Source organism: Erinaceus europaeus, chromosome 19, assembly GCF_950295315.1.
Source record: "Erinaceus europaeus chromosome 19, mEriEur2.1, whole genome shotgun sequence".
NCBI classification, from domain to species: Eukaryota; Metazoa; Chordata; class Mammalia; order Eulipotyphla; family Erinaceidae; genus Erinaceus; species Erinaceus europaeus.
In genome coordinates this window covers 2,215,107-2,236,494 of record NC_080180.1, presented here as the reverse complement: position 1 = coordinate 2,236,494, position 21,388 = coordinate 2,215,107, and the positions used below count along the sequence as shown (strand labels likewise).

Here is a 21,388-nt window from a genome sequence, read left to right as displayed (position 1 = left end):
TGCCTGGGATTGAATTCATTACCTCATGCCCGAGGGTCCAGTGCTCTGTCCACCGCACCACCTCCTGGACTACCCAGATATCATGCTTTATGCTCCTGGAAGTGGCACACTGTCAGATGTAAACAGTCCCCAGCTGTCCCCTTTTCTGCCGGCTGGCATGTTCTGGGAACCAGACTAGCTCTTTGAGGTGAGCTGGGGCAGGGGCATGGCGAGGTGGAAAGCAGACTGGAAGTGGCTGTTCAGTGCCTGAGCCTGGTGTCCTTGGGAAGAGACCCAGAGACTGGGGTAACGCAGAAGATGCTGGCTCCTTCCTCAGCTGGTGACAGCCCTGTCCTGACGGCAGAGAGGGAGCTGGTGCCATGACTCCTAGGTGGAATCGCAGCCCCAAATCTCAGGGAGGTGGAGTGGGGTCCCGTGCAAGCTGACTTGCTTTCAGCATTGTTCCAGGGTGTACCTGGGGCGTGCCGTCAGGACCTGGCCCGGGACTCAGCGAGGTCCCTCTGTGCTGAGGTCTGACTCACCTGCACCTCTGTCTGGGGTCACAGTTTCTCCCGTGGGTTAGTGTCCATGTAGATGGAGCCCCTCACCCCTGCCTGCCCAGTGTGGCAGCCCCAGTGAACCAGGCAGGGCGCCCCGTCCCTCCCTTCTGCCCAGGACCATCTGCTTCTGCGGTGGCGTGTTCTCTCCAAGACGTGAGGCTGGGAAGCTTGTTTTGTTGTGAAAGCAAATCAATACTTATATTTTTATCGAGCACTGAAGCTTTGTGACTCACGCCTTGCAGAGAGAGCAGGTGGCATCCAGGAATAGTTGTGCATCTATTGGGCCGTGTGAAGTGAGCACTGCGTCCCCTCTGGATGGGGGCACCGCTGGGTGGTTAGAGCCTTCCCCTGTGCTGGAAGGTCTCTGGTCAGCTGTGGCTCAAGTGGCTCCGGGAGCCTCCTGTTAACCTGGCCCTGCTTTCTGGACTGGAGAGAGGAGAAGTGAAGGGACCTGAGGAGAAGTAAAGTCTGTATTTTAGGGGTACTGCGCAGAGCTAGTGACATCCCGGGCTTCTTCAGGCATCCACCCCCTGACTTCTGGCCACCTGGGAGAAGGACACCCCCGACAGGTGCGGCTTGAGGCTCCTCTCTTATGTCCGGCTAAGAAGTAACGGTGCTTTTAGTGCTCTTAAGAACAGTCTAGGTTAGGAAATGACTTAGTAGGTGGGGTGGGTGGCTTGTCATGTGTACAGTTCCAGCCCCACATATGGGAGCACTGTGGCACAGGGGACGTTCAAATGCTCTGCTCTCTCTATGGAAAATAAATAGAATGGGGGTCGGGCGGTAGCGCAGAAGGTTAAGTGCAGGTGGCGCAAAGCACAAGGACCGGTGTAAGGATCCCGATTCGAGCCCCTGGCTCCCCACCTGCAGGGGAGTCGCTTCACAGGTGGTGAAGCAGGTCTGCAGGTGTCTGTCTTTCTCTCCCCCTCTCTGTCTTCCCCTCCTCTCTCCATTTCTCTCTGTCCTATCCATCAACGATGACATCAATAATAACAACAATAACCACAACAACAATAAAACAAGGGCAACAAAAGGGAATATATAGATAAATAAATATTTTTTTAAAAAAGAAAATAAATAGAATGGAAAAGTCATTCTGGGAGTAGTGAACCCACTGCCGTGTGGGGGCCCAGAACCATACATCCAACAGGAGCAGGTGAGAAACCTTGACCTTTCCTGCATGTTTGAGAAACTTCAAGCTGACGTGGCTGGCACTTGTCACCCGTTCTGAGAAGCGTGTGTTAGGTGGGGTGAGTGACCTCTCAGCGGGGTCCATGTCGCTGTGGCCAGAGCAGCGGGCTCTCTAGTGCCGCCTTCCCTGCCATCCACCTGCACCTAGGCCCAGGATGCTTGCCTGGCGGCCGGTGTCCCTGGGCGGAAGCGGGCGGAGCCTGGCCTGTTAGCTCCCCACTGCCCTGGGGGTCCAGCTGGCTATTTCTTGCTTATTTCAAACTCTTAAGTTGGTGGTGGGGGGGGAGGAGTTCTTTCTTTGTAGCAGAAGTTGGTTCTCTAGAAAGTTCTGATGGGGGTTGGGTGGTGGCATACTTGGTTAAGCGCACATATCACCATGTATAAGGACCTGGGTTCGAGCCCCCGCTCCCTACCTGCAGGCGGGGAGGCTTCAGAAGTGGTGAAGCAGGTCTGCAGCTTGTCTCTTTCTTCTTCTTCTTTTTAAATTTTTTTAACATTTATTTATTTTCCCTTTTGTTGCCCTTGTTGTTTTATTGTTGTAGTTATTATTGTTGTTATTGATGTCATCGTTGTTGGATAGGACAGAGTGAAATGGAGAGAGGAGGGGAAGACAGAGAGGGGGAGAGAAAGACAGACACCTGCAGACCTGCTTCACCGCCTGTGAAGCGACTCCCCGGCAGGTGGGGAGCCGGGGGTGGGGTGGGGTGGGGGCTCGAACCAGGATCCTTACGCCAGTCCTTGCTCTTTGTACCGTATGCGCTTAGCCCGCTGTGCTACTGCCTGACTCCTAGCTTATCTTTTTTTCTCTCTCCCTCTCCGTCTCTCCTCTCCTCAATTTCTCTCTGTCCTATTAAGTATAGTAGAAAAAGAAAAGGAAAAAAAATTCTGAGGGTGGCTTCATCTCACGCCAGACCTCTGTGGGTGCCCATATAGCTGTGAGCACTCTGTGGGAGCCGTCTGTGTTGGGGGCAGTGCAGGCCGAGTCTCTGGCATCCCGGGGAGTGTGGCTGCCTGGTTCCCTCCCTGCACGGCCTCTGGGCTGCCCATCCTCCTTCCTTGCTGTCCGCTGATAGTGCTCTGGCTGTGGTTCTCTGTCCGCCTGTAACTCAACAGAGCTGAGCACCCTGGACAGCGAGAGAGTTCGGGTTTGAGAGGGTCTAAAGGGAACGGAACGGGCCGGGTGGTGGTGCACATAGTTCGAAAGGCAAGGATCTGGGTTTAAGTCCCTGGCTGCGGGAGGGACCTGCGGGAGGGACCTGCGGGAGGGACGCTTCACAAGTGGTGAAGCAGGTCTGCAGGTGTCTGTCTTTCTCTCTCCCTATCTCCTCCGCCTCTCAATTTCTCTCTGTCCTGTCCATTAAGATGGAAAAAATGGCCACCAGGAACAGTGGATTCATGGTGCTGACAACAAGCTCCAGCGATAACTTGGAGAGAGAGAGAAAAAAAAAAAAAAGGAATGGAACATGAGGAGTTGGCGGACGGTGGTCTGGGAGGTGGTACAGTGGATAAAACATTAGGCTCTCAAACATGAGGTCCTGAGTTCAACCCCTGGCAGCACATGTACCAGAGTGATGTCTGGTTCTTTCTTTCTCTGTCTCCTCCTATCTTTCTCATTAATAAATAAATCTTGGGAGTCGGGCGGTAGCGCAGTGGGTTAAGCGCGTGGCGCAAAGTGCAAGGACCGGCCTAAGGATCCCGGTTTGAGCCAGCTAAGGCTGCTTCGTGGCATCTGTCAGTCCTGCATGTCAGTGTCTGCATGTCACCTGGGTGTATTCTCATGGCGGTCTTACAATTCAGTGGTGACGGCAGCGCCCGAGACTGGGCTTATGAATTGCCACCAGCTGTCACTCGCTGCTGGCAGGCCACCACTGGCTGCTGCGGACGCTGGCCAGAGCCCGCGTGGTCGCGAGAAGCAGACTTTGAAGTTGGGTCACATGCAAGGCAGATGTTCTGCTGCTGAGCCCACTGCTGACCTCTGTTCTGAGCAGCTGGGAGTTGGCTCGCCTGGTGGGCTGCACACCTGCCCCAGGCCGGCGGGTCCTGTAGAGGTGTCTCTGCCCCTCCGACCTCTGCAGCAGGCCCAGGGGAGGCAGAGACAGCCTGGAGTGTCCGTGTGAGCTCCGGTGCGCCAGGGGGCTGTCCCGGGAAAAGGTGGACACCACAGCCCGGCAGGGGCAGCCTGGTGGATGCCTGCCTGCTGCCTTGTGTCCTGCTGCCCTGGTGCAGTGCTGGGGTGGCTGTGGAGGCCTGGCTGCACTTTCTCTGGGAGCCCCTGGCTCTTGTCTTCTGAGCCCCCTTTTAGGCTCCCTCTCTGGTTGCCTGAAACTCTTGCTCTTCTTGATGTAGAGGTGGACTTTAGGATGCCAAGGGAGCCCCTGACTTGAGAAGCACCCTCCTCTCTGCGTTGGAAGCTTCTTGGGGGGGGGGGCGTCATGAGCGATGACACAGATCTGCAGGCCTGCCTCTCTCCCTCTCACCCCTCACACTCTCTCCCCTTCACCTACCCTCTGCATCTTCCTCTTCACTCTCCTCTCCCTCCCTCCCTCCCTCCCCTTTCCCCGCTCCTCTCCCTCTCCTCTCCTTCTCCTCTCCTCTCCCTCTCCTCTCCTTCTCCTCTCCCTCTCCTCTCCCTCTCCTCTCCTCTCCCTTTACCCTCCCCTTCCTCTCCCCTCTCCCTCTCCCCTCTCATTCCCCTCTCCCTTTCCTCACTCTCCCTCCCCTTCCTCTCCCCTCTCACTCCCCTCTCCCTTTCCCCACTCCCCTCCCCTTCCTCTCCCCTCTAACTCCCCTCTCCCTTTCCCTGCTCCCTCTCCCCTTCTCACTACCCTTTCCCGTCCCCATTCTCTCCCCTCTCCTCTTTCCCCTCCCCTCCTCTCTCCCCTCCACTTCCCTTCCCCCTCTCTTCCTCCTACCATCTCCCTCCCTCCCCTCTCCCCCTTCCCGGCTCCCTTCTCCACCCATCCCCTTCCCCTTCCCCCTCTCTCCCTGTCCCTCTCTCTCTCTCCCTCCATCCTCCCTCCCATCTCAAGTTCTCTCTGCCCCACATGGTCAGTAAGATCCCACGTTCAAGTGAAGTGAATCATAAAGACCCTGCCGGCTTCATCAGGGACCCTGTGGGTCTACACAGGAGGACCATGAACCAGGTCCAGATGGAATCAGAGATCTAGAAGTGGGAGTGGGGTGGAGGCAGCTCTGCGTTGTTGTTGGTGGGAGAAGGCCCGTGAGCTGGGCTTGGACTGAGCTGGGTTTGGACGGGGGTGGCCCACGGCTCTGCTTCTGACTGTGTGTGTCTGGCGGTGGCTTCGCTCCATCTCAGGGCTCTGGGCACGGGGTGCGCACTGAGCCACCTTCAGCCTCCCTTCCCGCCTTGAGGTGATGTGACCTCCCTTCCCTCCACAGCTCTCCTGCCCGCCCGCCCGCGCCCGCCCGCCAGCCAGCCGGGGATGGCCGCCTTCCCCCGCCAGAGGAGAAGCTCTGGCGGTAGTGACAGCAGCTGAGGACGCCACGGGGACAGCGGGGGACCATGCCGTTTGGCCTGAAGCTGCGCCGGACACGGCGCTACAATGTGCTGAGCAAGAACTGCTTTGTCACCCGCATCCGCCTGCTGGATGGCAGCGTCATCGAGTGCACGCTGGCGGTGGACGGCACCGGCCAGGAGTGCCTGGAGGCCGTGGCCCAGCGGCTGGAGCTGCGGGAGGTGAGTGTCCAGGGGTCGGGTGGCTGGGGACTGTCCGGTCCTGCCCAGAGCTCCTCAGGCTGGCCGAGCGCAGCCGGGACCCTTGGCCACCACCTGCTCCTGCCGGGGCTGGTCCTGGGGAGGCTCTCCCCACCCACGGGGCTTCCTATCTGCCACTCAGGGAGGGGACCGGGGTGTGTTGTGCCCGCAGGGCAGGGAACACCTTCCTCTTGCCTCTGCCTCCGCATCTTTATTTCCAAGCCTGTTATGTTATCTCTTTGAGTGGATGTTTGACATATTTAAATGGTCCCCTCACCAGGAGCATAGATGTTAGTAGTCATTGCTAAGTCCTTTTGGTTGGCTGACCCTCTGAGCATTACGTAATGTCCACTCTACCCTTTCTTCCACTATTTATTTCATTTATCTGTTTAATTATTTTATTTACTGTATTTTAATGAGAGCGAGGGAGAGAGATTCAAGCACACAGAGAGACCAGAGCCCTGCTCAGCTCTGGCTTACGGTGGTGCTGGTGATTGAACCTAAGACCTCAGAGCCTCAGGCATGAAAGCCTTTTGCAGAACCATTGTGCTGCCTCCCTATCCCTCATTTTGTTTATTTTAAAGTCTGTTGTGTCAGATATGAGAATAGCAGTTGCTGACCTTTTTTTGGTGGCCCGTTAGCTTGTGTGATAGTTTTTTATCCTTTCTGTCCTTGAGTCTGTGCTTTACTGAGTTAGGCGGGACCACGTGGGCTGGACTTTCTCATCCATTTTTATTTTTATTTTTATTATTATTATTTTTAAATATATATATATTATTTATTTATTCCCTTTTGTTGCCCTTGTTGTTTTATTGTTGTAGTTGTTATTTTTGTTGTCGTTGTTGGATAGGACAGAGAGAAATGGAGAGAGGAGGGGAAGACAGAGAGGGGGAGAGAAAGACAGACACCTGCAGACCTGCTTCACCGCCTGTGAAGCGACTCCCCTGCAGGTGGGGAGCAGGGGTTCGAACCGGGATCCTTATGCTGGTCCTTGTGCTTTGCGCCACCTGCGCTTAACCTGCTGCGCCACCGCCCGGCTCCCTCTCATCCATTTTTAATTCTACTCCGTGCCTCTTAATGGGCGGATTCAGGCCATTGACATTTACTGATCTTATGAATTTAAGATATATTTCAGCCCCATTATTCTAAACTTGTCTGAGTGTTCTGATAGATGGTATGTCTTTGGGTGATGTTATTGCTTATAAGGAACCTTTTAGAACTTCTTGCAGGGTGGGTTTGGGGGATAGTTGATTCCTCAACTGTTGCTTGACCGCCTCTGCTTCTGTTTCAGGTTTGTGGCTTCTCTGTTTTCTATCTGAGAGGGAGGGAGAGGGAGAGAGAAAGAGAAAGAGAAAGAGGAGGGACTCTGAGGGGCTGGGGAGGAGGACAGCTCTCAGAGGGCCAAGGCAGACTGTACTGAGGTCAGCCGGCTCCCGTCAGTCTTGTAGCCACAGAGCAGAGCCTGTGTTGACAGCCAGTGTGTCCTGGGAACCCCGTGCCTCTGGCCGTGCTGAGTGAGGGACCCTGGTGACAGCAGCATCCTCAGCGCTGTGACCTGGCTCCCTTGTGGGCACAGAGACGGGGGAGTGGTGTCTGCCAGCAGTGAGTGTACAGCCTCTTCCTCCCCACCCCTGTGTGTGCTCAGAGGGGCTGGGTCAGGAGAGACAGTTTGTCCCTTTGGGGACCCCACTCGTCCTTGGTGTGGCTGTCTCCTGCCATTGTCTGTGTGTCCATGCTGGCTTCAGCTGGCCATCCGTCCTTCCAGTGTGTTTGAGCCGGCTGGCTGGCCCATCGATGGAGGGGAAGGAGGACTGGGCTGGCAGGTCTGAGGGTGGGCTCTCTGCTTCTGAGCAACCTGAGGATGTGCCCAGAGGGACAGTGCTGCCCCCAGGGGGTGGGAGACAGACCTGGCCCCATGGGGCTCAGGGTAGAGAGTGCTGTGCACCACCAGTGTGGCTGAGCCGTGCCAAGTGCCAGCTGCAGGCTTTGGAGGCATGGGCACAGGTTCAGTCAGACCACAGAGTCTAGAGGGGACTTCACCGAGTGACGGCACTGCTCTGTCTCCGGCTTTCCAGCCTGTGACTTGGGAAAGACGAACCCACCTCTCTCAGGCTCCCCGGGAAGGCATCTGCCGTTCTGGTCACAGACGGCTCCTCCCGTCGAGGGTCCCGGGAATGCAGTCAGAGCCTCCCCCACGGAGCTTGTGCTGCTTCTCTGGCCCAGACGGAAGCAGGGATGGAAGCCAGGACTCAGTTGCCGGGGGCGGGGGTGAGGGGGCCAAGCTGTGCTGAGAGGGCTGAGCTGAGTGTGTTGCCCTGCTCCCCCGGGGCTGCCCCGCCTGGGTATCCTCAGATTCTGCCCAGCCTGCCCCTCTGCACGCAGCCGCCTCTGTGGGGTGGGGACGGGGTGGGATGTGGGGTGTGAGTAGAGTCTCAGCCTTCCCTTTGGGATCCACACACTCAGTATCCGGTCTCTTGGGGATGTGCACGTTTTGGAAGCTCATGGCTGGAGACCGAACTTTGGATAGAAACAGCCCACACTTGTAGTTGCTGTTAGGCTTTTTCTTCTGTCACCCATTCTTACTGTAACTTTAAATTTTTTTTATATTTACTTATTTATTTTATTGCCACCAGAGTTATTATCACTGGGGCTCAGAGCTGGCACTACAAATCCAGCTCTCCCGGTGGCTGTCTTTCCTTCTTTCCTTCCTTCCTTCCTTCCTTCCTTCCTTCCTTCCTTCCTTTTTTTTTTTTTTCCCTCCAGGGTTATTGCTGGGCTCAGTGCCTGCACCATGAATCCACCGCTCCTGGAGGCCATTTTCCCCCCTTTTTGTTGCCCTAGTTGTTGCAGCTTGCCATTGTTGACGTTGCTTTGTTGTTGGATAGGACAGAGAGAAATGGAGAGAGGAGGGGAAGACAGAGAGGGGGAGAGAAAGACAGACACCTGCAGACCTGCTTCACCACCCGTGAAGCGACTCCCCTGCAGGTGGGGAGCCGGGGGCTCGAACCGGGATCCTTACGCCGGTCCCTGCACTTTGCGCCACGTGCGCTTAACCCGCTGCGCCACAGCCCGACCCCCTCCTTCCTTCTTTTTTAAAAATATTTTTTATTTTCTTAAGATATTATTTATTAACGAGAAAGATAGGAGGAGAGAGAGAAAGAACCAGATATCACTCTGGTACATGTGCTGTTGGGGACTGAACTCAGGACCTCATGCTTGAGAGCCCAATGCTTATCCACTGAACCACTTCCTGGACTGACCATCCTTCCTTCCTTCCTTCCTTCCTTCCTTCCTTCCTTCCTTCCTTCCTTCCTCCTCCCTCCCGTTCTTCCTTCTTTCTTTTTTCCTATAGTATACGTGATAGGGCAGAGAAGAATTGAGAGGGAAAGGGAGATAGGGAGGGAGAGACAGGGAGACACATGTAGCTCTGCTTCCCAGCTCATGAAGCGTCCCCCCCCCCGAAGGTGGGAAGCAGGGGCTCGAACCCAGGCCCTTGTACAGGATAATATGTGCACATTAGTGCCACTGCCTCTTTCCCCAGTGTAGCATTTATTATCATTATTATTATTATTATTATTATTATTATTATTATTGGCCCTAAGACCGGAAACTTAAGCTGCTACTGTGGCTTCCGGGAACCTGATGAGACCTCCATTTTTCCTGTGTGGAGAAAGGCTGCTTTTGTCTTTTCAGTCGGGAAGGGTTCCCCAGGTTGGCTGTGTTCTGGGTTTCCCTTACTGGGCATTGTCTTGACGACGGTCATGGAATAATGGTGCTGGCGTGGTGGTGACGGACAGCCGAAGTTACTGACTTGTGTGGGCGAAAGACATTCCCAACACGGGTGGGCAGACCTCCCCCTGGTGACCAGGCTCCCTTCCTGAAACCCTGTCACAAAGTGGGCCCGTCAGTTACTGGGACGTCCCCCCCAACCATGTGTCAGGCATCCTGGGCTGAGCTGCAGTGGGCTTGTCAACCAGCTCCGGACAGTTCAGGACCCCTCTGCGTCACTTGTGACATTTCCCCATCATGTCTGCCTGTCTGTCCAGCGGTGAGCCACAGCTCTGCTGTGAGGACAGAGGACACCAGCTGCAGGTGGGGGCAGGGCACCTCCTGTGTCCATCCTTAGCCCATCCCTCCACACTGCATGGACAAGAGTGAGATGGGACGCGGGGCTGGACGCCGAGCCCTCGTCCATCCCCGGGGGGCCCACTCGGCAGAGAGCGGCTGATAAGCAGGTCACTAAGTGAGGACTCCGTGCTCGGGGGAGGGCACCACCCTGCTAAGCCCCTGCCATCCTGACAGCCGAGGGGGGCCCTGGGACTGACTGAGGGGTTTGCCAGTGAGACTGAGGCAGAGCGAGACTGGCAGCAGGTTGGGCTTGAAGCCCTGCTTCCTTGCAGTCTGCCCTATCCATCATCTTCTGGAGCTGGGACGGGGCTGGGGTGGGGGGGAGATGGTCACAGCTCACCGTCTGAGCTCTCCAGAGCTGGCAGCATGTGAGCTCGGCCGTTTAGTGGTTTGAGAAGCGCACATTTCTGCTGTGAGCTTGCCCTTGGAGACACCTCACAGAACATTGATCAAACCACTGTGTTGTCCCAGAGCAGCGGCACTTAGAAGCGTCCTGACTCTCGCTGGCTGTTGCGTTACTTAGAGGAGGGCACTTCTGTCTGGTTGGATAGTTAAGTCCCTCAGAACTTTCCTTCGGATCTGGCCAGATCCTGGCAGAGATGACTCATCCATGGTTCTATCCAGGGGACAGCCAGCTGGGGTGGACACATGGCCCACTTTTTCCCAGGCCTCGGGCAATGGAACGCGGGCCCGGAAGCATCGGTGCCCAGGTGTGCTGTCAGCCCTTCTGGGCCGTCACTGCCCTCTGAGAGAATGCTTCAAAAGCAGCCTTTCCCTTTCTGGTGACTGTTGTGCTAATCCTGAAATCCTAGCCTGAATTCATGTGAAGACGGGCTCAGATGCATGAAAGCCTTCGTTTGAATCATTTAGTGTGTTCAAAATGAAGCGGGACAAGGCTGCAGATACAAGGAAGGAAGACTGACTTTCATCTCTCCAGCCCACCACCATCTGCCCAGGCCGCCCCGGGCTCCCGGCACAGCTGTGAGGAGCCACCGTGCTCTGAGAGCCTGGCCCCCGGAGACTGTGCTGCTCAGTAAGGGAGAGGCAGAGGCACTGAGCAGAAGAGAGGCTGGGCTGTCTGCCACAGGCGGGCACGGTGTGGAAAGACTCCTCTTCTTAGCTGTGGGGTCACCACTCTGTAGCAGGTGCAAGAATTGTGTCCGCCTCCCAGAATGTTCCACGGGAGAGGGAGAGGCATTTGGAAGGGCAGGGAGAGCGTGTGTGTGTGTGTGTGAGTGTGTGAGTGTGTGAGTGTGTGTGTGAGTGTGTGTGTGAGTGTGTGTGTGTGAGTGTAGGTGTGTGTGTTTGTGTGTGTGAGTGTGTGTGTGTGTGTGGTGGGGGCAGCCAGCTTCACCCTGTCACCTGACACAGGTGCACCCGGCCTCGGGTTCAGAGGGAGCCACGTGCAGACTACAGCTGTGGGCACGTGCCCTCTGTCCCCTTGTCCCCAGAGGTAGAGAGAGAGCCAGGCTGGGGAGCGGAGGGGCCGCGGGCGCCTGCTCTGACGCTGCCCTTCCTCCCCGCCTCGCAGACGCACTACTTTGGCCTTTGGTTCCTCAGCAAGAGCCAGCAGGCGCGCTGGGCGGAGCTGGAGAAGCCGCTGAAGAAACACCTGGACAAGTTTGCCAACGAGCCGCTGCTGTTCTTCGGCGTCATGTTTTATGTGCCGAGCGCGTCCTGGCTGCAGCAGGAGGCCACGAGGTGGGTGACTGCCAGCCTCCCTTGGGTGGGGGCTGCAGGGCTCCAAGGACGTGGCTGAGCTGGCTGGTCGGGGCCGGGGGCGAGTGTGTGTGGCCGAGGATGACTTAGCAGCTGTTTCTCTGTGGCCTTGGGGTGACTGACCTCCCGGGAATGCTGACGGGGCAGACTTTTTTTTTTTTTTTTGCCACCAAAGTTATTGTTAGAGCTTGGTGCCAGCACTAGGAATCCCCTGCTCCTGGCAGCCATTTCTGCCCCCCCTTTCTCTTCTTTCTCTCTTTCTTTCTTCCTTTCTTTCTTTCTTCCTTCCTTCCTTTCTTCCTTTCTTTTATTCTTTCTCTCTCCCTTCCTTTCTTTCAATGTTATTTTTATTTATTTTATTATTTATTTATAAAAAGGAAACAGACAAAAACCATAGGGTAGGAGGGGTACAACTCCACACAGTTCCCACCACCAGAACTCCGCATCCCATCCCCTCCCCTGACAGCTTTCCCATTCTCTATCCCTCTGGGAGCATGGACCCAGGGTCACTGTGGGATGCAGAAGGTGGAAGGTCTGGCTTCTGTAATTGCTTCCCCGCTGAACATGGGCGTTGACAGGTGGATCCACACTCCCAGCCTGTCTCTCTCTTTCCCTAGTGGGGCAGGGCTCTGGGGAAGCGGAGCTCCAGGATACATTGGTGGGGTCGTCTGTCCAGGGAAGTCTGGTTGACATCATGCTGGCATCTGGAACCTGGTGGCTGAGAAGAGAGTCAACATACAAAGCCAAAGAAGTTGTTGACTATCAGTGTTTTTTTGACAAGATAGAGAAGCTGAGAGGAGGAGGGGAGATAGAGAAGGAGAGAGGGGGGGGGGGAGAGGAGATACCTGCAGACCTGCTTCACCCCTCCTGAAGCACCCTCCCTGCAGGTGGGGAGTGGGGTCTCAAACCTGGGTCCTTGTACATGGTGCTATGTGCGCTTAACCAGGTGTGCCACCACTCGGCCCCAAGGAGAGTCTCTTTGCAGACTTTTGTTTGCCACCATTCAGCTGTTAGGTGGAGACTAGGGACAATCAGAATGCTAGAACAGAAGTTTTAGACATCTGTTGGGTCCTTCCTTGATGCGTTTTCACATAGAAAAATAGGTCGGGGGGCTGGGTAGTGGTGCACCTGGTTGAGTGCACATGTTTCAGTGCACAAGGACCCGGCTTTGAGCCCCTGGTCCCCACCTGCAGAGGGAAAAGTTTGCAAGGGCTGAAGCAAGGTGTCTCTCTTCCTGCCTGTCACCCCTTTCCTCTCAATTTCTGGCTGTCTTGATCCAATAAATAAATAAATAAATAAATATAATTCAACTTCTTCAATTAAAAAAACAAAAAGAGGAAGAAGTAGGTCACGACTTTTCTGACCACCCAGTAGAAACCTCTGCCGGGTACGGAAAGGGAAGGGGTAGGAAGACAGAGCTGAGCGAGGTGATTTTGTTTGTTTGTTTTGGTGAGGGGCACTGGGCAGATCAGTGAGGCTTCTACGCACAGATGTTTAAAGTCAAGCCTCAGAAAGCCCATAGGGCTGTGAGCTGACGATGAATTAGTATAAAAATTAATCACCTAGTGCACAAGGACCCAGGTTCAAGACCCTGGTCCCCACCTGTGGGCGGGGGGGGCGGGGGCAGTCTTCACAAGCGGTGAAGCAGTACTGCAGGTATCTTTCTGTCTATCCCTATCTCCCCCTTCCCTCTCAAGTTCTCTCTGTCTCTCTCCGAACTATAGTCATGTCACATTTTTCTTGGCAAAAATGACTTTTCCAGCACCCAATAAATAAATAAACAAACTATGAATTATTTAAAAAAAAAAAAACAATAAAAACTAGCTTCATAGAAGCCCAGAAGACAGCACAGTGGGTAAAGTGTTGGCTTCTCAAACGTGAGGTCCTGAGTTCGATCCTCAGCATTGCATCTGTGGGAGTGATGCTCCGGTTCTCTCTCCTCTGCTCTTTCACTAGTCCGTGAATATGTATATATTTTTAAACTAGTCATTAGGGCTGGGTGGCGGCACACTTGGTTGAGACATGTGTTACCATGCATGAGGATCTGGGTTCAAGCCGCCTGGTTCCCACCTGCAAGGGGGAAGCGTCACAAATGGGGAAACGGCTGTAGGTGTCTCTTTTTCTCTCTCTCTCTGTCTCGCCTCAATGTTTCTCTGTTCTATCAAATAAGAAATAAATGGGGAAAAAAGCTATAAGAAAGCAAAACAAATAAACAAAAACCCACCTAACTGCCATGTTCACATCTCCCCACAGTGCTTTTTATTTATTCATTATTTTATCCCCTTTTGTTGCCTTTGTTGTTTTTTTGTTGTAGTTATTATTGTTGTCGTTGTTGGATAGGACAGAGAGAAATGGAGAGAGGAGGGGAAGGCAGAGGGGGAGAGAAAGATAGACACCTGCAGACCTGCTTCACCGCCTGTGAAGTGACTCCCCTGCAGGTGGGGAGCCGGGGGCTCGAACCGGGATCCTTACACTGGTCCTTGCACTTTGTGCCACCTGCACTTAACCCACTGCGCTCCCGCCCGACTCCCCCCTCAAAGTGTTTCTAGAGGTATTGTTCAGACTTTGTGTGTGATATTGAAGAGGTCAGCCGAGGTGGAAGTGGGGCTAAGGAAGAGGGTGGGTCACCCTGGATGAGGAGAGAGGAGGCTGGCCTTGGTCTCCCCTTCCCGCTCACTCACACCTGACTCTGGAGCAGTCTTGAGCCAAGCCAGAACTGCTCACCTGTCAGTGTGATGAGGTGTTTGTGGCCGACTGACCGTAGGGTTTGGGCGGTCTGAATCTGTGGCAGTGGTGGGCACATTTCTTTAGGGGTGGGGATGGCTGATTTTTTTTTTTTTTTTTTTTTTTTGCCAAGAGCTTGGCCTTCGAATATAAGGGCCATCCCATCCCATCCCGTGCATGTTTCCAGTAATAAAGGGATCTGCGCCCTCTTCGCCTGCCTTTTCCCCGGGTCTTAGCCTTGGGAGCGCTGAGGCAGAGAGACCATTGACACACTAAGAAGTGACAGGCTCCCCATGGCTCTGAAAATGCATAGCTTCTCGGATGGAAGTCTCTGAAATGAGAATACACGTGACATTTCACACCCTTTTTACGGGGATGCTGTTCACCCTTCTTGGAGTCAGTGCTCCTGCTGTGCGGTGGGGCGTGGGCAGACTGAGGCCGCGCGGAGGCCTTTTATCTGAAGTTCCTGGTTGCATTTTTTCATGCATGGTTTTGAGATTCCTTTCCTTGTGTGTGTCCTCTGCCTCTTTCTCTCTTCCTTTCTTCTTTTCTCTTTCCCTCTCCTTCCTTCCTTGCTTCCTTTCTTTCTTCCACTGAGGCCTCATGCCAGTGTGATCCCAACAGACTTTTCCCCCCTTTCAATCTCTCTCTAAAATCTTTATTTATTGGCTAGAGACAGCCAGAAATCCAGAGGGAACGAGTTGGAGACACCTGCAGCACTGCTTCACCACTCACGAAGCTTTCCCCCTGCAGGTGGGGACCAGGTATCAAACCCAGGTCCTTGTGCACTGTCACATGTGCGCTCAGTCAGGTGTGCCACTCTCACCTTTCACAGACAGGCAGAGAGACACCACAGCACCGCTCCACTGCTCAGGGAGCTTTCTCTGGGTGCTGTGCATGGTGCTTGGGACTTGAGCCTCGGTATTTACTTATTGGATGGAGACAGCCGGAAATCAAGCGGGAAGGGGGAGATAGAGAGGGAGAGAGACAGAGAGACACCTGCAGCCCTGTTGCAACATTCACAGAGCTTTTCCCCCTGCAGGTGGGGCCTGGGGGCTTGAACACAGATCCTCCTTACACATTGTTTTTAAAAATATTTAATTTATTGATTCCCTTTTGTTGCCCTTGTTTTATTGTTGTAGTTATTATTGTTGTTGTTGATGTCGTCCTTGTTGGATAGGACAGAGAGAAATGGAGATAGGAGGGGAAGACAGAGAGGAGGAGAGAAAGACAGACACCTGCAGACCTGCTTCACTGCCTGTGAAGCGACTCCCCTGCAGGTGGGGAGCCGGGGCCTCGAACCAGGATCCCTACGCCGGTCCCTGCGCTTTGCGCCACGTGCGCTCAACCCGCTGCGCTACCGCCCGACTCCGGATCCTCGTACAGTGTAATGTGTCCGCTCAACCAGGTGCACCACTACCCGGCCCCGATTTAACTGATTTTTATTCACGGCATATGGCTTTTGTCCCAGGAGTCAGTCTCACCTCTCCGCCAGATGTGTGTCATCAGCCCATCTCGCGCAGTGCGGAGAGGGACCCCCCAGCTCCCCTGCCGCTGACGTCGTTTCTGCCTGCTCTGTGGGTTAGATCTTCTCTGATATCTGCTGCCTCTCACAGATCACCTCTGGGACCATCACGCGCGCTCAGCCTTTTGGCTCCCCAAAGGGGAGTTTGCCCTTCATGGTTTCTTCTAAAGATTTTATTTATTTATGAGAGAGATTGGAGGCGAGGGAGAAAGAGAACCAGAGCCTCACTCTGATACATGTACTGCCAGGGCTTGAACTGAGGACCTCATGCTTGAGAGTCTAGTGCTTTATCCACTGTACCGCCTCCTGATGCTGTTCTCTCTGCTTCTCTGTGGGGGGAAAAGTCAGCCCGGAGCAGTGACGTCCTTTTGATGACGGAAAATAAAAGTGATGGTTTCCCTCTGACTTGCTTGAGGGGCCGGGCCCCATGTGCTGTTCAGCTCGGTGCCTGGCCAGCCGTCCGCGTAGCAGAGGGGGGACTTACTTGGAAGAGCCCTTCCCCGTGGTGGCCTCCCCCACCCGTCGCCTCCAAGGAAACATGTTTGGATGTGTTTCCCTGATCTGCATAGCAACGAGCTCTTCAGACACATGGTTTTCAGATTTTTCTGGACACAGAATGAGGAAAGATGGCTTGGAGGACGTAGGGAAATTCTTAGTCCAGCAGAGGCTCACTTAACAATTGTGAAGGGGAGGGAAGGTGTTTTTCTGGGCCTTTTTCTCGTGAGGACAGGCCTCTCATTTTTCTTTAAAAAATTTTTTTTTTAATTATCTTTATTTATGATAGAGATAGGGATAGAGATAGCCAGAAATCAAGAGGGAAGGGGATGATAGAGAGGGGGAGACCAAGAGACACCTGCAGCCTTGCTTCACCAATCGTAAAGCTTTACCCCTGCAGGTGGGGACCAGGGGCTCGAACCCGGGTCCTTGCACATTGTAATACATGCGCTCAACCAGGTGCGCCACCACCCGGGCCTCTCATTTTTCTACACGTTGAGGAACAGAGATTGAGCAGAGAGACTCAGAGAACAGAGCACCAGAGCTTCCTCCGGTGTGGTGGGGGCCGGGCTTGGACACGGGTGGCTCACATGCCAAAACATCACGGGAGCTCTTTTTCTGGCCCAGGAGCCATTTTTGGGGTGTGCTCCTTTGGCTTTGAGTGGATGCTGCTGGCTGGCACAATAGGTCTCCCCGATGTGTGTGCCTGGCCCTCCCAACCCTGTGCCCCTCACGTCAGAGCCTTTGCCGCTCCCCACCTGCAGCCCACGGCTGACAGCCTGCTCTCTCTCTGGCCGGGTCTGCACCTGCCTCCTCACCTCCCGGTGGGTGGCAGTGAGCTCTGGTGGAAGTGCCGGTGGGGCCTTCTCTGCGCCCTTGATGTCCTTGGCTCCGGATTCCTGCTCCCTGTGTCTGAGGGGACCTGTGTTTTGGGTCTTTCTGCTCTGCTCTCCTGTGCACCCCCAGCTTGGAGAAAGCGCTGTCTGGCAATCAGGGTGTGTCCTACCCCATGAGGTCTCAGCCCAGAAGGAATCCTGTCCTGTTGCCCGGGGAATTTTGTGTGTGTGTGAGAGAGAGAGAGAGAGAGAGAGAGAGAGAGAGAGAGAGAGGAAGAAGAAGAAGAAGAGGAGAGATAGGAGAGAGATATATGGAGGAAAAGAAGAGAGATACCACAGCACCACTCCACCACCCATCTCCCATGGTGCCGTCCTTGAGAAAGAGAGCGAGCAGAGAGAAGAGTCAGCACACCACCACTCTGCCATCTATGAATCCTCTCCCGTTGGTGCTTTCCCTGGTGATCCCAGATGATGCTGGGGTTCGAACCCTAGGCCTAAAGCATGACCAGGAGTGTGCTTTGTCGGGTGAGCTGTCTGCCTCACCCCTGCCAGAAGGATTGGCAACCACCTGAGCTCTGATGTGCGTGACGCCGGCTCGCTGCCCAGGTGAGCTGTTTCCCCGGCCCTCTGTCAGGTGTCTCAGATCTTCGATCCTGTGTGAGAAGAGGGGAGAGGCGGGGCAGCTGGGGACCGGCTGGGCCCTGTGGAGCCCCCTGGAAGGCACGAGGAGCTGCTTCCCCGAAGGCCACAAGCCCGAGCAAAGTTAATGGCCGTTAATGTAGTTTCCCACCTCCCCAGGGTGAACCCACCCACCCAGCTCCCCAAAGAGCTGCCCCCAGGTTCCACCCCTTGCCTGTCCCCGTGTTTGATTACAGGGGGACTTTCTGTGCGTTTCTGTGGCTCACCTTCCTGCAGAGACACTCTCTCTCCATGCTCTGATGTTGTACCCCTCCCCTGAGCTGGCAACTGTCTTTCCTCCCTTCCTTCCTTCCTTTCTTCCTTCCTTCCTTCCTCCCTCCCTCCCTCCCTCCCTCCCTCCCTCCCTCCCTCCCTCCCTCCCTCCTTTTCTTTTTCTTAATTACTGATTTAATAATGATGATCAAGATTGTAAGATAATAAGAGTACAACTCCATACAGTTTTCACCCCAGAGTTCTGTGTCCCATCCCCTCCATTGGAAACTTTCCTTTTTTTTTATCCCTCTGGGAGTGTGGACCCAGGGCCATTATGGGGAGCAGAAGGTGGGAGTTCTGGCTTCTTAATTGCTTCTCTACTGGACATGGATGTTGGCAGGTGGACCCACACCCCCAGCCTGTCTCACAGGGCTCTGGAGATATGGAGTTCTAGGACACATGGGTGAGGTCGTCTGCCCAGGGAGGTCAGGATGGAATCATGGTCGCATCTGCAGCTTGGTGGCGGAAAAGCAGTAAGATAGAAAGCGGGACAAATTGTTTAATAAACAGGAACTCAAAGGTAGGAACAGAGCAGATCAAACTAGGGAGTCTTTGTATAGGAAGAAGCTAGCAAGTCTATTTCAGGCATGTTCCAAGAGGCCCATGACTTTAGTATTTTTGCTTGAGCCCGATAGCTAACATGCAGATGAACTAAAGGTATTATCTGGGAATACGGTGTCAGAGTTGAGAATAGGACTAGAAAGCTGGATTAGAGCGGAGAGTAGCTCCCAAACATGAGGAAAGTGTATAGATACAGTTAACTGTCTACTCCATATATCTGACCTGGCACTCATGTCTATTCATACTCAGCACAGGAGGCTGTGTGACCTCTGAGTCCCTGTCAATCTGCGCTCACAGCCCATGGTCACAGCTGGAACATTCTAGGCTGCTCTCATGTTAGGACCCGTCTTCCTCAAGGGGCAGAGCAGGCTGACCCAGCCTCCCTTTGGAGAGTGGGGACCCCCCACCATGGCTGCTCTGCAGTGAGGGCAGGTCCTGGAGAGGCCACAGGAGGGCTTCTGATGATGTTCCTTTTGGAAGTGACCAGGGCAGCTGTCTTTCTGACCCAGTGTCGGCCTGGGGCCTGGGGACCTGTGCTGTGGCCCCTGCCCCCTGGCCCCTGCTCAGAAGGGCCCCGAAGGCTCCTGTGCTTGTGTTTCCAGTTTGGAAGTGTGGCTCAGTCATGAGGAAGGGCACCCAGGCTTGTGCTCTGGTCTCAGCAGCTGCCTTCCCTCCCCACCTGGGGAGGTGGGGGCGCCCCAGCCATCCCCCTCAACCCACTCTGCACGTTCCATGACTCCCCATGGCAGCTCAGAGCTCTCTGGCTGGATGAGTCTACCTGGCCCATCAGAGAGAACGAGAAAACAGAACCTTGCAGGGGAACCCAGAGGAAAATTCACTGCCTGCAGATGGCAAAACAGCAGCGTAGTCCTGGTAACTGTGTCTGGTCCTGCCTGAGTCACTGGAAAATCCCAGTGGGTGGAGAAGTTTCCAGAGCCCATTCATTTCCTTCAGGGAAGCCGGGCCTGGCCTGGCCGCAGCCCCCACCATCTCTGTGTGTGTGCTGGAGAGAGGCTCTGAGCTGGCGCTTGAGGCTGGTGGACCTGACCGCGGGCACTAGACGTTGGACACGTCTCCTGTAGGCATGGAGCGGCCAGGGTGGTCAGTAGGATGGCCGGCCAGTGCAGGGAGGTTGAGATGAGTGAGGTCGGCCCTCAAACATGATCCCTGTGTTTCTTGGCGATTCTTTCCCCTGGAGGAGAGAAATCCATCAGGAAAATAAGTTAGTATTCTTCATTTTTATTGCCTTCATGCTTATTGCTAGGGCTCAGCCTGCACAGCAAATCCACTGCTCCTGGTGGTTGTTTCCCCCTTTTTTTTTTTCATTTTTATTTGATAGAACAGGTTGAAGTTGAGAAGGGGGGGACGGAGATACACATGGAGAACCGCCCGGCCCCCAGTCAGTCTTCTTAGGTAGTGTCACTGGACACGGAAGGTCATCAGCCATCAAAGAAGAGAAGAGTCAGAATTCCAGCAGGAAATGGGTCGCAGGCCAGTCTTTGTGGGAGGTTAGGTTGCTCTGCAAGGCGGACAGACTCTCGGCAGAACCTCAGCAGAAAGGCCAGGCTGCCTTCCCCATACAGTCGCGTCTTTAGAGTGTTAGGTAGCGTCATCTCTTTTGAACCCAGTTTTTCAAATTTTTTTTTCCCTCCAGGGCTATTGCTGGGGCTCAGTGCCTGCACTATGAATCCACTGCACCTGGAGGCTATTTTTCCCCATTTTGTTACCCTTATTATTGTGCTTGTTGTAGTTGTTATTGTTGTCATAGCTGTTGTCGTTGCTAGACAAGACAGAGGAATGGAGAGAGGAGAGGAAGACAGAGAGGGGGAGAGAAAGACAGACACCTGCAGACCTGCTTCACCGCCTGTGAAGCGACTCCCCTGCAGGTGGGGAGCCGGGGGCTCAAACTGGGACCCTTACTCTGGTCCTTGTGCTTTGCGCCACCTGCGCTCAACCTGCTGCGCTACCGCCCGACTCCCTCACCCATTTTTATTTTTTATTTGAGGCGTGAGGGAGAAGAGACTTAGTCATTTTTTGCAGGGGCTCGAACCCCAGACCTCACGAACACGAATCTGCTGATTTTCCCACCAAGCCAGCTCCCCGTTCAGAGTTTTGTCATCTTGGATTCTGGGGTGGGTTCGTTAGTGTGTGTTCACTTGTACTTGACAGTCGGGCCCAAACTCAGAACATGTGAGAGCGTGTGTTCTTATGCATTGGGTTTGAACATAACTTCTGAACGAAAGGATTGCTTTCCTTCCCCCCTTCTGTGTGCCCGTTGAGTTCCAGGGGGCACGTTCATTTGTGCCCTCTGTCATTCCTTGATGCCGAGCATCTCTTAGCGGCGTGACACTGCAGCAGAAGTCGGAGAAAGACCCGAGACCCCGAGATGGAGCTCTGGCACCGGGCAGGGCCAGCCTTGTTTTCCTCAGCACTGGGTGGAACAGGCTGCTCCCACACGCCGTGTGCTCACCTCCTGCTGAGGGGCGGAGAAGGGGAAAAACAAACACAAGTTGGGAAGAGGTGTTCTGCCTGTCGGAGCACACCAGCTATGCCTTCTGCATTTTTCAGCGACATTGCTTCCTTATAAAGGATTCTCCGGAGTCACGGAGTGGATGGGGTTGGGGATGTCGTGTTCCACTCAGAATGGGCTTTCACAAAAGAGGGAGGGAGGGAGGGAACACTTGCAGATCTTCTGCCTTTTCACTAGACTCTCAGCTCTGGGATCTTGAGTGCAGACAGGAAGGCAGGGGACACTCATAACTCCGTAGTCTGGATGCCAGAAGCTTCCAGAAAGCACAGACTTCATACCTGTGGCCCCTGGTGGAGCTGTTGTCTGATCCCCGGTGATGTCTCTGTGCCCCAGCTGAGGATGAGGCCACCTGATGAGGTTTTCTGGAAGAATGTAGAGATTCCACCGCTAGATGCAAAAAGAACAGTAGCAGGGAGAGCATGCTTCCTTATCATCCCTCAGACCCTGGGTTCGAGCACCGGTACCAGAATGGAT

At 54.4% G+C, this 21,388-nt stretch overlaps 1 protein-coding gene across 1 annotated transcript in view; it reads left to right on the top strand.

Annotated features, from left to right (window-relative positions):
- The first annotated feature begins 5,137 nt into the window (after nucleotides 1–5,137).
- The window catches only part of PTPN14 (protein tyrosine phosphatase non-receptor type 14), a 58,474-nt gene continuing 42,223 nt past the window's right edge, over nucleotides 5,138–21,388 (top strand). The window contains exons 1-2 of the mRNA XM_060178436.1: nucleotides 5,138–5,427; nucleotides 11,105–11,274. Of these exons, the coding sequence (XP_060034419.1) occupies nucleotides 5,254–5,427; nucleotides 11,105–11,274 (344 nt within the window). The 5' untranslated portion in view covers nucleotides 5,138–5,253. The remainder of the gene's footprint in view (nucleotides 5,428–11,104; nucleotides 11,275–21,388) is intronic.